The sequence below is a fragment of the Mesocricetus auratus genome, unplaced genomic scaffold, assembly GCF_017639785.1.
Source record: "Mesocricetus auratus isolate SY011 unplaced genomic scaffold, BCM_Maur_2.0 Super-Scaffold_100676, whole genome shotgun sequence".
NCBI lineage: Eukaryota > Metazoa > Chordata > Mammalia > Rodentia > Cricetidae > Mesocricetus > Mesocricetus auratus.
In genome coordinates, this window is record NW_024429266.1 from 89413629 (window position 1) to 89428107 (window position 14479).

The window sequence follows — 14479 nt, forward strand, 5'->3', positions numbered from 1 at the left end:
CTTGCAGCCAACAGCTTGCCTCACACCTCAGGAGGAAGTGCTAATGAGAAGACACTTGGGGAAGGGCTATGCCTGCTTTGGGGGGTTCTCACGGTTTGTTCCAAGAGCACACCTTCTTTGGGGGTGGGGGGTGGGTACTAACATATTGCATACCTGCTGATCAAATGCCTAGGCAAGCACCGCCAAAGCAAACACCATGGGGCAGGGCACACACAACTGCCGACTCCCACAGCCATGCCAAGTTAGTGCTGGGGCCACGCGGATTTGAAGACCCAACCGCGCGTTTCCCACAGCCCCTGTGGAGGGCGCTGGTCAGGGACACCCCCCCCCGGAGCGTCCCAGTTTGTGCACACAGGTACAAAGCAAGGCTCTACACGTGGGGGAAAAAGGGTGCAGAAGACCCAGGCACACCCAGACGAGAAGCAAGGCGGGAGGCACAGTCTTCATCATAGTCGGCAGCTCTACTGCTGTGTCCATTTCCCCGGCCCCCCCCCCTGCACGGGAGCAGTAGAGAAGGGTTCTCTTGTCAAGCTCCCATTCTGAAATACCGTGGAGATGCCTTTTCCCCAGACGCGTGTGTCACATCCCTCTTCCTTCTTACAAGCCAGAATAGAGAGGCCCAGGAGTCCCCCCATCCAGAATGCCCATGAATGCTCCCCCAGGGTCCCCGTGTTATCCAACATCAGTTGTAAAACTCACGGGCAGCAAAGATGACCCCCTGTCTGGAAGGCAGTGTCTGGGAGATGAGACAGGTGGGACGGAGGCTCCAGGAAGTAAAGGCTGACGTGTTGAACCTTCAAGGGGACATGGTCCTTGTGACCAGGAACTGGGGAGATGTCAGGACTTTGTTGAGCATCCCTTTTGGCTTTGCCAAAGGGACACTGGAACCACAGGGGGAGAGGAGGAGGGGAAGGAGCAAGGACAAGTTATATGTGGTGTGGCAACTCTGTGAGGAGAATTTGGCAAACCATGGAGAAGGGATTTGGGAGAAGGAAGATTCTAAGTTGATGGGGGAAGTCCTTCTGTACATATGTTTCTCTTATTGGCTGACGAATAAAACACTGTGGCCAATGAGGCAGGAAGATAGATAGGACTAGGATGAGGAGCATTCTGGGAAAGGTAGGAAGAGAGGGCTTGCCAGAACAGTCACCAGGTGAGCCACCAAAGGAGTTAGAGGTCCAGACTCCTTCTCTGGTAAGATAAGACCACGTGGAATACTTTAATAGAAATGGGTTAATAATTAAGACAGAGCTAGCCAATAAGAAGCCCTAGTCATCAGCCAACAATTTTATAATTAATATAGTGTGTCCATGTGTTTCTTTAGGGCTCAAGGGCCACGGGACCAGCTGGGACAGAAAGCTCTCATTACACCAAGTAGCTTTTCTGCTCTCAATTGCAGCCCTTTCCTGAGGCCCTGTGAGATGTCTGCCCGTGGGTTCTAGATAGCACCCTAACTTACGAATAACCTGACCCCCTCCCCGCCAGCTTTGTGCTTGAGTCCCGTGGGCCTTCTGTTCAGTACATGGTCCTAACCAGACAGGGCATAGCATTTGCTCTGGATAGTTGCTCCGAGTTTCCTCTGTTCCAAACCTGTTGATCAATGAACGGCACACACTCACTCACTCACTCACTCACAGATTCAACTTGAAGGCGTACACACCCACACAGACCTAAATGCGGGATCTGTGGGGTCCAGTGTAAAACAAAAACGAAGGATCCTTTGTTTAAACAGGAAGGGAAGTGTGACGACCCAGAAAGTGCTTTCTTTTGCTGTCGCTCTGCTTTTCACGTTTGCTTACCAGTTAATGTCTTCCTAAGTGAAGCAAGACTAGTACAGATTTCACCACTCACTTTAAGTGCTCGCCTCCTGTGTGTGTGTGTGTGTGTATGTGTGTGTGCACGCGCGCGTTAATGTCTTCCTAAGTGAAGCAAGACTAGTACAGATTTCACTACTCGCTTTGAGTGCTCGCCTCGTGTATGTGTGTGTGCACGTGTGTGTGTGCGCGCACATGTGTGTGCACACCACATGTGTGCCTGGTGCCTGCCAAGGTCACAGTGAACTGGGTCCCCTGGAACCAGAGTTAGAGATGGGTGGCTGTGAGCCACCATGTGGGTGCTGGGAATGACCTGGGTCCCCTGGAAAAGCAGCAAGTGCTCTTACGCAGTGAGCGGTATCTCCAACCCCACTATTCCTTTGATAGTATGTAGTGCCCATATGTAAACAAAAAATGACCACAGTCAGGCTGAGGCAGGCAGATCTCTGAGAGTTCGAGGCCAGCCTGGTCTACAGGACAGGTAGGGCTGTTACACAGGGAAACCCTATCTCAAAAAACAAAAGCTAAACAAAAACAAACAAACAAAAAAACCCCACAATCTGTGTTTTTTTTTTTTTTTTTACTTCTCCCAGAAATTACTTCCAGCCATCTGGGAGAGACAGCCCAAATCCCCATAGGCATTCAACTACCTGAGGGAGAATCCTGTGGGCCACAGGCATACCCTGCCTTGGCCTGCCTTATACTTGGGCCCAGAAAGTTGGACAGCTTCTGGGCTGTCTTTCCCATCAGCCTCAAGAACAGCACACTGGACCTGAGCTGTGACAACAGATGTCTATCGTTGTGCTTGACCCTGAACCCCACAGAGCTTATAGACACCCCACTCTGACGCAGCATGCCACCGGGGCAGAGAGGTGGTGATGCTAGCTGGTAACATAGAAGGCTGGGCCCTCAGAGCAGCAGGGGGATGGGAGAGACAGGCCAAGAAGAACTTCAGGAACACAGCCGGGCTTCTGGAATCAATGGGTAGCATGCATAAGCCAAGGATCCAAACCCTTGGTACATACCCCAATGTCCCATCATCAAGAATGTCAAGGCACCGGGCATTGGTGGTGCATGCCTTTAATCCCAGCACTCGGGAGGCAGAGGCAGGTGGATCTCTGTGAGTTCGAGACCAGCCTGGTCTACAGATTGAGTTCCAGGACAGCCTCCAAAACAATACAGAGAAACCCCGTCTCAAAAAAAAGAATGTCAAGACCAAGCACATGAAACCGGAGGTTCAGTTTCTGATTGCCCTAGGCTTTTCTGACCATGAGCCCTGGGGAAGCTGTACCAGACACATCCATGACGTTCACCCTCGTTCCATACCAATGTCACAAGTTACTAAAGCTGAAACACACGCCATATCTGAGTATGCTTAGTACCTGAGACTCATGGGCCAAAGGTGCAGCAATTCAGATCTCACCCTAAGGTGAAGCCATCTCCACTTCCTCCATCCCAGCCTTGAGAATGCCCCCCCGCAGCTGTCATAAACACAGATGAACCAGAGTTTGATTTCTGGGCATCGTTTGGGCTTTATTCCAAAGTTAGCGATGTGTAATTCTTGCAGCTACTGAAAGCTAGGAACCAACACCAGAGCTTCCAAAGAGGAAGACGCACCCCCCCACCCCCAGTTCCCTTTGTCCCAATGACTCGAGACTTCTTTTTGACGTTGCAATTCAACGCCAGTTTCCCTTTCCAGCACCTTAAGTAAAGAACTTTCTGTTGGCATTGCCCCCAAACAAAGTCCTTCGTATATCTGGCATCTTTTCCAGGGCCGCGAGATTCAGTCGACTTTCCAGGGTATTGGAAACCTTTATTCTATGGTCACTGCTGTAGACCTCCACCCCTCCAGCCGCATTCGAAGACAAGTATGCCTCTTGGTCAACCTGGATGTCCGAATGCTTCAGGCAGAGCATCATGTACTGAGGGATGGCTCTTTGCACCGCAGCCTCTACCAGGTGGAGGTCCTGCGGCCTGCAGCGGACGATCATCACAGGCTCCAGCAGCCGGAGCAAGGCTTGGAGCACGAGTTTATCCAGCAGCTCCTGATAAACATGGAGATCCAACACAACTCTACTGAGTCTTACCTTGGCATCCTTGAGCAGCTCCAAGACGAGATTGTCTCGGGCTCTCAGGACCGTGAGCCGCGCCTGATTTCTCATGGTGGACAGCTGGATTTTTTTCTGCTGCTCTATCTGTTTCTCCTTCTTCTCATAGTAATCCATGATCTTCAGTCGCTGGGTCTGCACAAGGCGGCCTTTCTCGATGTTGAACTCTTCCTCCGCCTTGGCGTCAATCTCCTCTGCCTTTTCATTGGCTTCTTGCTCGATGAAAGCCATCATGTGTTTGATCTGTTTCTGCACATCGAGGTCGGTCAGGGCCATGGCTGCTCTCCGGAAGCAAGTAGAGGGAGTATCCGTGGACCCTTTGTGTTTCCGATTTTGACGGTTTCCAGGGGGCTGCGAATGTTCCTCTTCCTCCCTGTGGGGTACACAAAGGGGAAATCCGAGTCTAAAGGGAAGGATCCTGGAGGCCATCTCTATAGCCCTCAGTTCACAAATAAGTAAACGCCAAGTCCAGAATCGGAAAGTGATTTGTAAGAAGCTGTTCGTTCCCTAGTAACAGAGGCTTCAACCTCCATTCCATTCCTTGTCAGCTCATTGTCACCCAATAGCTGGAAGTTGGGGCCAGGAATTCTCTAGGCAGTGATGACTGAAGACTCAGATAAGAAGTCTTTGGAGTAGAAATACCAAATCAATACATAAACATAAAGAATGTCTCCACATGGGGCTGGAGAGATAGCTCAGCCATCAAGACCTGAGTTCAATTCCCAGCACTCACATGGTAGTTCACATCTCCCTGTAACTCTAGTTCTAGGGGATCTGACACCTCATTCTGGCCTCTTCAGGCACTGTACGTATGTGGTATACAGACATATAACATATTCAAACAAAACACCCCCACACAAAATTCTTTTAAAAGGTTAAACAACCAAATAGACACACTATGGGGTGGGGAGGAGTGAGGAGAAGCAGAGAACCTGGTAAGGCAGGATTCAATCCAGGAAGACTTCTCAGAGGCAGAAGGCTTCACAAAACCTCTAATGACGCAAAGAATTAGAGTATGGCAAGGGCGAAGGCACTCTGGGGTGAGACATGGGGCTGAAGAGGCTGAAGTTAGTCTTTTATCTCCAAGCTTGTGGAGATATTTGAATAGCATGGGGGACCTTTAAGGAATCCATCTTTGAAAGCCTCATTCCGTATCTATTGCTCATCCTACACCTACTGTCATCCAAACCTCTGCCAGTATCATCTGGGATCTGGGATCTGAAACAGAGTGTTGGGCTGGAGTGCCTGCCAAACAGCCCCCAAAGACTTGTGTTTGGTTTCCAGGCCCCATGGAAAGGCAGAAGCACAGCTCCAACTCCACACCTCTGACCTCCATGAGTGTACCACAGTATGTGTGCATCTACACTCAAAAACTCATCGCGTGCGCACACACACGCACACACACACACACAGACACCCTCCTCCAGTAGTAATTATAAAGGAGGAGAGAAGGAGGAGGAGAAGGAGGAGGAGCAGGAGGAGGAGGAGGAGGAGAAAAATCCTCAGACTGGGGATATGATTCAGTGGTAGAACATTTGTCTAACATGTACATGGTTCTGGGATCCAGTGTCATGGAAATAAAACAAACAAAAATAAAAACGGAAGAAAACAAAGACACTGTCCCTACTAGGGCCATAAAATGCTATCCTATGGGCATGACACAGCATGACAGTCATGAGTTTACAGCAACTGTGGTTGCCTGCATAGGACCCACAAAAGACTGAACCCACAAACAAACCTTCTATCATAGGTGGATGAGGGAAAGTGGGGTTCCCGCCCCACCCAGGAGAGCTAATGGCAGTCTTGAGCTGCTGAAGGGAGAATGTCACTTTCTTCAGTAGCGTAGCCATCCATGAGTCACTAATGCTCCATTGCTCCATGCCCATGTCCACGCAAGTGACCTGGTTAAATCCAGTGGGTCACAAAGCAAAAAACAAAACAAAAAGACAAAGTACGGCGGAGATTTGGAGGGAAGAGAGGAAGCGTGGGGGGGGGGGAGAAGGGATTGTGGAGGGATCCGTGTGACCAGAATGGATTATATACACATATGATATGTCTAAGAGTAAATTAACTTTTAAAAAAACTCAAAAAATCTCATCAATCTCAGGAAAATGTCTGAATGAAATGAGACTATTCAAAAGAGAAAATGTACAAGGAACTAAATAAATTTTGGAGCTAAAGAATAATTTAATTAGAAAGATACCAAAGGTATAATCAGGCCCAGTGAGACAGCCCAGTGGGTAATGGTACGTACCACCAAGCCTGAAAACCTGAGTTTGGTCCCTAGAACCCACTCAGTAGAAGAAAGAATCAATTCTAGCTAGTTGTCCTTTGACCTCTACACTCGGGCCCTGATATTCATGTAATTTTAAATTTTTGACAAGGCTGGACGTGGTGGCACATGCTCCAATTCCAGCACTTGGGAGCCAGAGGCAGGCGGAGCTCTGTAACCCTGAGGCTAGCTTGGTCTAGCAGTAAGTCCCAGGCCAGCCAGAGCTACATAGCAAGTTCCTATCTAAAATAACTTCCCCCAAAAGATTATTGAACTTGTCTCATGTAATTTTGAGGTATACTTTTGAAAACTGAGGTTTTTTTTTTTTTTGGTTTTGTTTTTTTGTCAATGGCACAAAACATTCCCTGCTCCTACAGGAGACACGTTGATTAAATTCGTTTTAAAAGGCTCCCTGAGTGGCCCTGCTAGTCACCAGCTTTTGGAGTCACTATGGATGAAAGGCAAGGGAGTTCCAGATGTAGGACACCCCAGGCATATGTGTGGAGGAACAAACACACCAAACCAGCCCTTACCAGTTCCCTGCCAGGAGCCGCCTTTGGTCCGGCGCCTGGAGTCTGATACAGAGTGTGGAACTTGGAACACTCACTGGAACATGGCACTGTCACATCCTTCTGTACAGATGACCCAGGCCATCTGACCAAGCAGCTCAAATTCACAGCTAGGCCACCCCTTAGGAAGGCTGGCCGGTTCTGCCAAGAAGTGTCCAAGAGCGGGTTCCTTGGCACAGGGCCGTAGCTAGCGCTAACCTTGTACACTCAGAATCTTGATTAAATTGCTGCAGAGTGGGCCCACTATGAGATGGGCTCCCCTTAACAGATACGTGTATAGACCCAGGCAGCTAGTGTATTAATTTACTAACGGAAACTACAACAGCCATGCTGATTGGTCATGGCTTCTTTTCTCGAAGGCAGATTGACTGTGGAGCTAAATCTGAAGGCTGTTTAATAAGGAAGCAGTCCAATCAGAATTCACCAGATGGTTTCTAAGACAGTCACTCCCATCATGGGGCTGTTGGGTTCCTTTTCACAATGGAGGCATATCTCTGTGCCCGGACAGAGTAGACTCTGCAGTGGGGTTGCCTCAATGCCCAGCTCTGCACTGACCATGCATGTGATTTTTCTGAAGCAGCTCAGGCTCCCCTCCCAACCCTGTTTCATTATGGGTATAATGGGAATATAACACCATCCGCGACATGGGGCCATTGCTTAAATGAAAGAAGTGAAGCTTGGTAGCCGGAGTGGGTGGAGTCACACTTCTTGGATGGCGATTGCCATCTGTACACTGCCGCCATGATCTCTCCTTGGATTTGGGGGGTCACTCATCACAGTCCTTCTTTGGGCATAAGGGAGGTAGATCTGAATCGGCTTTCAATCATTTGCCTCTTTTTTAAGCTTAGCAGCCCTGGCTGGAGTTCAGGAACTCCCCAAATATTTCACAGTACCCTCATTAATAGTCCAGACACAGACACACCTTCCCTCGGTGATGGTGGGTAAAGTTCTGAATTCCAAGGCCCCAGGTTGGGAGTGGGAGTGATTAGCTCATAGCCCATCACATGCCCCCTGCCAGGTGCTGTAGTCCACAGTTATCAGGGCTTCCCTGTGCACCAGCTTCCACTGTGTTCATTAATGCTGGCCTTAGAAGAAGCTACAGAGTGGGTGGGCTGAAATTTGGGATTAGAGCGAATGTGTCTGCAGGAATTGGGGTGTCTGTGTCATGTGTCTGCAGGAACTGGGGTGTCTGTGTCATGTGTCTGCAGGAACTGGGGTATCCGTGTCATGTGTCTGCAGGAACTGGGGTGTCCGTGTCATGTGTCTGCAGGAACTGGGGTGTCCGTGTCATGTGTCTGGATGTAGGAACTGGGCTGTCCGTGTCATGTGTCTGCAGGAACTGGGGTGTCCGTGTCATGTGTCTGCAGGAACTGGGGTGTCCGTGTCATGTGTCTGCAGGAACTGGGGTGTCCGTGGCATGTGTCTGCAGGAACTGGGGTGTCCGTGTCATGTGTCTGGATGCAGGAACTGGGGTGTCCGTGTCATGTGTCTGGATGCAGGAACTGGGGTGTCCGTGTCATGTGTCTGGATGCAGGAACTGGGGTGTCCGTGTCATGTGTCTGGATGCAGGAACTGGGGTGTCCGTGTCATGTGTCTGCAGGAACTGGGGTGTCCGTGGCATGTGTCTGCAGGAATTGGGGTGTCCGTGTCATGTTCTGCAGGAACTGGGGTGTCTGTGTCATGTTCTGCAGGAACTGGGGTGTCCGTGTCATGTTCTGCAGGAACTGGGGTGTCCGTGTCATGTGTCTGCAGGAACTGGGGTGTCCGTGTCATGTGTCTGGATGTAGGAACTGGGCTGTCCGTGTCATGTGTCTGCAGGAACTGGGGTGTCCGTGTCATGTGTCTGCAGGAACTGGGGTGTCCGTGTCATGTGTCTGCAGGAACTGGGCTGTCCGTGGCATGTGTCTGGATGCAGGAACTGGGGTGTCCGTGGCATGTGTCTGCAGGAACTGGGGTGCCATGTGTCTAGCAGATTAACTTCCTGCCTGTCTGGCATAGAGATTGTGAGCTCACATGGACCTGTGGTTTAAGCAAAACAATACACCAAACTGAGAAAATCTCATGTCTGCTTTGGCACTAAGGCCCAGAGTCCTCTATTCTACTTCCTGAAAGTGGCATTTGTCCTGCTGACATCTGGGGCTGTGACAGCGAGTCAGGGCCTCTAAGCAGACATACCTCCCAGTATCTACCCCATATTCAGTAGCAGGGCATCCTTACTGCTTCAGACCCCAAGCACAGGAGCCCAGTTCCACTCAGCACGTTACCCACCCTGTCCCCTCAAGTAAAATGTCCAGCTCGTCTAAGTCCACCCTTACTTTCTGACCCAGGATGAGTCACATTGCTTCTTGGGCCTCCAGGCTCATCATCAAAATGTCAATTCAGACCTGGGCCCAGGGGTCCTCAGGACTCCAGCAGACGCAGGTGCACACGGACACTTTCAATATGATTGACTGGACCGAGGGCTTGGAGTCAGGAAAGACTTGTTTTCGTGCTTTCTTTTTTGTCTTTTTAAATTGTAAAATACAACACACACTGAGAAAAGTACACAGAATGCAAATGTGCAGCTAATGAATTATAACTTGGGAGCCCTGGCTCCCACGCAAATATTTGGTTAGCTAACTGCTACCCAGGCCAAGAAAGGAAATGCCAAAGGGCCGGTGAGATATCTCAGTGGGTAAAGGTGCGCTTGCCACCAGGCATTATGACCCAAGTTCGATCCTTGAGACTTGCATGATAAAGAGAGAACAGACTCCCACAGGTTGTCCTGTGACCTCCAAACATGTGTCATGCCATGTTCACATGAACTCACAACACTTCCACACAAAATAAGTTCATTTTTTTTCAAAAAGAAATGTTGATCATCTCCCAGATGCCCCCACTGTGACTGTGGATGGGACATTTCAGAACTGGTGATTTTGCATCTGTGGGTGTGGGAAAGATCTTAGGGAGAAGAACGAGCCTGGAAGGTTCTGTTTCTTCATGCCCTCCCCTACATGAAGCCCCGTGCATTCCAGAAAAGTGAGGAACCCTGTACCCAAGAGGAAGCCACGAGTCTGTCAGCCAGGAACCTCGCCCACACCCTGAAGCAACCATCCTCCATTCCAGCTGTGTCTGTAAGCATGTCTGAAGTCAGATGTGTGTGGCATTGTCTCACTACCCCGTCAAAAAGGAAGCAGTGCCAGACTTGGGCCTCTAGACACTTAGGGATTGCCAAGTAACAAGAAGAAGGGGTTTTCCAGGGCACGAAGCATGGGGCAATGCATGGGCCCAGGAAGTAGGTGAAGAAATTTAGGAAGTCCTTTGGGGGAGTTCAGAATTAACTATGTGGGAGGAGGCATCAACTTCTCTGTCATTTAGCAGATATTGGCTGAGTAGTGTGTGAGGAGTTGTGCACTCACCAGCAGAGTGAGAACGAGGCCGCTGCCAGCCCTGGCTTCCGGGCCCTTGGTGTGATGGGATACAAGGTTTGCAAGCAGGAAATCACGAACCAGACAATGTCCATAAAGCTACGTGAATGAAGGGATCTAGCTCTGCTGGCCTTACCGAGTTCATCCCTGGCTGTGGTGGCGTATTGCCCTGCAGACAGTTCAATCTTACAGGTTTCAAATGTCTGGGGGTTGACAATAAAACACAAACAGGGGAGCAAGGGGATGAGGATAAATGGGAGGATATGCAGACCTCTAGAGGCACTCAGACAAAATGAGGTTTCAGGGAAATCCAGTGCAGCGCCTTAACATGGAGCAAGCCATCTGGAAAAGACAGGACATTGGTTGAATTCACAGCTGGGAATGTATCCAAACTGACAGAAACGAGTGAAGACTTCGTGGAGATCCAGTTCTTAAGCAGGAACTTGAGCTACCCAGAAAGGCCTCTGGCTAAGACGTGTGGAAAGGTACCAGCCGCTCAAGGTGAGGCAGGATACAGGGGAAAAAAAAGACACAGATAAGGTGGCTGTGGGTTTCAGTTGAGCGACGGATCCTGCGGCTTCCCAATAGGGTTGTAACTTGACGGAACACTGGTCTAGGGAGACTCACCAGGTGGTGGCAGAGGCAGGAGAGAGCTGACTAGAAAACAGATAGGGACTGTGCACAGGTGAGCCCGGGGATGAGAGACAGGGTGTCAGTAATGAAAGGGGAGGTGTGACCCTTGGATGCAGCCCACACAGGGCAGAGCAGCCGGGCTGTGGGTAAGGCTGTGAGACACAGTAGGGACTATACACTCTGCTCCTGGGAGCAAGCTGGAGGAGGGGAAATAAGGTCAAAGCTCCAGAGGTAAAAGCCCACCCCCAGAGAGAAAAGCCAGTGTCAGAAAAGCGTAGACTACTTCAGCGATGACAGCGAGGACCATAGCCGGGCTTAGAGACTCCATCCCAGCGGCTAAGCGATTTCTGGTCCTGCCTGTTGAATGTGAAATGCCTGCAGGGGCCAGGCACAAAAGGCAAGAATGAGCCAGGCAAGGCAAGGAAAAAGTTTCTTCCGAAATCATTTACATTAAGAAGCCACGGCCGGGCAGTGGTGGCACACGCCTTTAATCCCAGCACTCGGGAGGCAGAGGCAGGCGGATCTCTGTGAGTTCGAGGCCAGGCTGGACCGACAGCCTCCAAAACAATACAGAGAAACCCTGTCTCGTAAAAAAAAAAAAAAAAAAAAAAGAAGCCACTACTTTGCCTCTTCTAAAACATCTGCAGGGTCAGGCATTTCGAAGCAGTACTTCAGAGAAGCTGGGCTCTCCCCAGAAGTGGTTTGCTTCGAATGAGCATAGCTTGGTTTCCAGGGACAGTGTCCTCTACAAGAAAAGCCTTTCAGGTCTGTCTTACCTCCAGGTGACACAGTCCGAGCCACCTTGCAAAAAACAAAGCTCTCCACAACAATGAGGCTTCTTCAGGGACTCCATGCCTGCCTCAGCACCTCAGGGTTTCCGCTGCAGATGAGGCTGTCCCTTCACCAGTGACCTCTCTTGGCACCTCACAGGACCATGCCTCAGCGTTTCCCCATGACCTCTTCAGCCCTGCAACTTCCATGCCAACCAGACCGTCCTACGTGGGCTACACTCACACGCCACCAAGTTAATTTGCTTGAGATGCAGCCTTGGCCCCTCTGGCCCATAGCTTCCATGTCCTGACCCTGAGGAAATGTTTGCCAGGCTTCACCTCAATGATGCCGATCTCTTCTTAATCACAGATTGAGTTTCTCAGCCCTAGCTAAGCAACCCTGATTGTCCCAGTAAGGCAAAGATTTCACTTTGGGGGTGTTGGTCTCTTGTTACCCAAGAGCCACAGCTAACCGAGAGCCACACATTCCCAGTTCAAAATATCAACAGCCCTGAGAATCTCTGCCTCCCTCTGCAATCTCCCGAGCCAGGTGTCCACCATCTGCACTGCCCTCGGCTTTATCTTGTGTGTTCCCACAGAACAGCTCATTAAACGCCAAGGACATGATGGCATTTCCAGATCAGACTTACAAGTACTTCCAGAATCCTCCCCTAAGCAGCACGGCTGCGTGCATTGTTGTAATAACCCGTTCTCTGATACCTATTTCCGTCCTATTTTACTTGCTATTGCTATGCTGAAACACTGACCAAATCCGATGTGGGGAGGAAAGGGTTTACTTCCTCTTAACAGATTACAGTCCATCATAGTCCATCACGAAGGGACGTCAGGGCAGGAACCTGGAGGCAGGGACTGAAGAAGTCATGGCAGAATGCAGCCCCCTGACTTGCTCAGCCTCTTTCCTTTCTTCCTTTTTTTTTTGTTTGTTTGTTTGTTTGTTCTGTTTTTGTTTTGTTTTTAGAGACAGGGTTTCTCTGTGACTTTGGAGCCTGTCCTGGAACTAGCTCTTGTAGACCAGGCTGGGCTCGAACTCACAGAGCTCCACCTGCCTCTGCCTCCCGAGTGCTGGGATTAAAGGTGTGAGCCACCACTGCCCAGCTTCCCTGCATTCTTATAGAACCCAGGAGATGCATTGTATACACTCCCACATGTCCAGGGGATGGCACCACCCACAGTGGGCTTGGTCATCCTACATTAATCATCAATCAGGAAAATGCTCAATAGATGTGTTCACAGGCCAGCCCGATGGGGACATATCCTTAACGGAGACTGCCTCTTCCTGGGTATCTCCAGTTTGTGTCAAACTGACAAAAATTAATCAACATAGGGCCAGATGATCTGACTTCAACACAGAGAAGTCACATCTGTAAGAGAGATGCTGCTGTTCTCACAATGGAACCGAAAAGGCTAAAGGGTATGAAGGTTGGACAAGCTCTGGAAAGTTCTAGATGAGTTTGTTATTACAAGGGGTAACTTCCCTAGCCTTGCCCCCAAGGTCCGTCCCCTCTGACCCTTCATAGATCAGACTCCTCTAACCACCTGTGGGGAAGGGGACCTAAGTCAGAGGTCCCAGGAAGCCTCCAAAGGACCAAGCCTAAGGGTAAAGGTGACTGAGTAGCCTGAAGTATGTCTCCTTAGAGAGAGCTATCTGTCCAGGACTCCAGGGGGCAAGCTAAGACGGAATACAAGCGGTCAACCTCAGAGACACACAGCGGCCATGCTTGCTGTTAGCTCCCTATGACATATTCGGTGCAAGCACAGCTCTGATACCAAATTCACTCTCATCACGACAGTCTTGGCCTCAACTCTTCCAGGGATACAGCTCCACCCTGGCACAGGAAAGGCTCTGGTTTGCAGGGAAGAGAATGTAAACGTCTATCCGACATCGTCCCTCACCACGTCCAGGGTCTCTTCAGGGACTTACTCAGGAAGAAAGCTATTATCTTTTTCCTTACTCATCTCACGGCTTCTGGCGGAGGCAGGAGGATACATCAACGTCATCAAAGCTGCTCACTGAGCCCATACAGCAGTGGTTGGGTGGTGAAGACATAGGCCCCCTACACACTGCCAACAACCTTGGGCCTTTTCAGCCCTCTGTCAGAATGTGATGGTGGGGGGAGGAGACACAGTGGCCTGACCTAGAGGAACTCCCATACAGCCTACATTGCTGGGACGCAGGATAAGGTAGTCATACGGATTTATCTGGAGGCCTCTGAGACTATTCTACTCAAAGTGGTGACTGTAAGGCTGTCATGATCCTAACTTATACTTGAGTAAAAGATGAGACCAACCAGAGTGGTCCCTGCCTCCTGGAACTTCGTCCCAAAGCCTCTGCTTAGCCAGGCATTAGCCCTCCAGATACTGAGTAAAGACATCAGAGAAAGCCAGGGAAAGGCTTGGGATAACTTTCTAGGCAGAGGTCAAGGCAGAGAGTGTTTAGCAAGCAAGGCAAAATTATTTCAGTGCCTTTGAACCTGTTTAGCCATAGAATATGGCATGTTATACACGATAAGTTATCTCTGGATCTGGAAACAATGTGCCTTAGTTAGGGTTTCTATTGCTATGAAGAGACACCATGACCATGGCAACTCTCATAAAGGAAAACAGTTAATTGTGGTGGCAGCTTACAGTTCAGAGGTTCAGTCCATTATAATTATGGTAGAGAGCACAGCTGTGTGCAGGCAGACCTGGTACTGGGGAAGCAGCCGAGAGGCCTACATCTTGCAGGCAACAGGAAGTTGACTGAGATGCTGGGCGGTACCCCGAGCATAGGAAACCTCAAAGCCCGCCCCCATAGTGACACACTTCCTCCAACAAAGCCACACCTCCTAACAGGGTCACTCCCTATGAGATTATGGGGGCGGATTACCTTCAGATTACCACACAGT

At 50.0% G+C, this 14479-nt stretch overlaps 1 protein-coding gene across 2 annotated transcripts; it reads right to left on the bottom strand.

Moving 5' to 3' along the window:
• Positions 1 to 3331: 3331 nt before the first annotated feature.
• Positions 3332 to 14479, bottom strand: Atp6v1e2 (ATPase H+ transporting V1 subunit E2). 2 transcript variants are annotated; one of them, XM_040738475.1, is made up of 2 exons: positions 14461 to 14479; positions 3332 to 4295 (listed from the first exon to the last, which is right to left on the bottom strand). In XM_040738475.1, exon 2 carries the CDS (start codon positions 4196 to 4198, stop codon positions 3518 to 3520), a length of 681 nt encoding a protein of 226 aa, XP_040594409.1. In that variant the 5' UTR covers positions 4199 to 4295; positions 14461 to 14479; the 3' UTR covers positions 3332 to 3517. The 2 variants fall into 2 exon arrangements, with proteins under 2 accessions (XP_040594409.1, XP_005077327.1); XM_005077270.3 differs by lacking the exon at positions 14461 to 14479 and adding an exon at positions 6728 to 6805.

Bases quoted from the DNA above. Each gene is read 5' to 3' on its own strand.
- Atp6v1e2 (XM_040738475.1), bottom strand. From the start codon at position 4,198: ATGGCCCTGACCGACCTCGATGTGCAGAAACAGATCAAACACATGATG.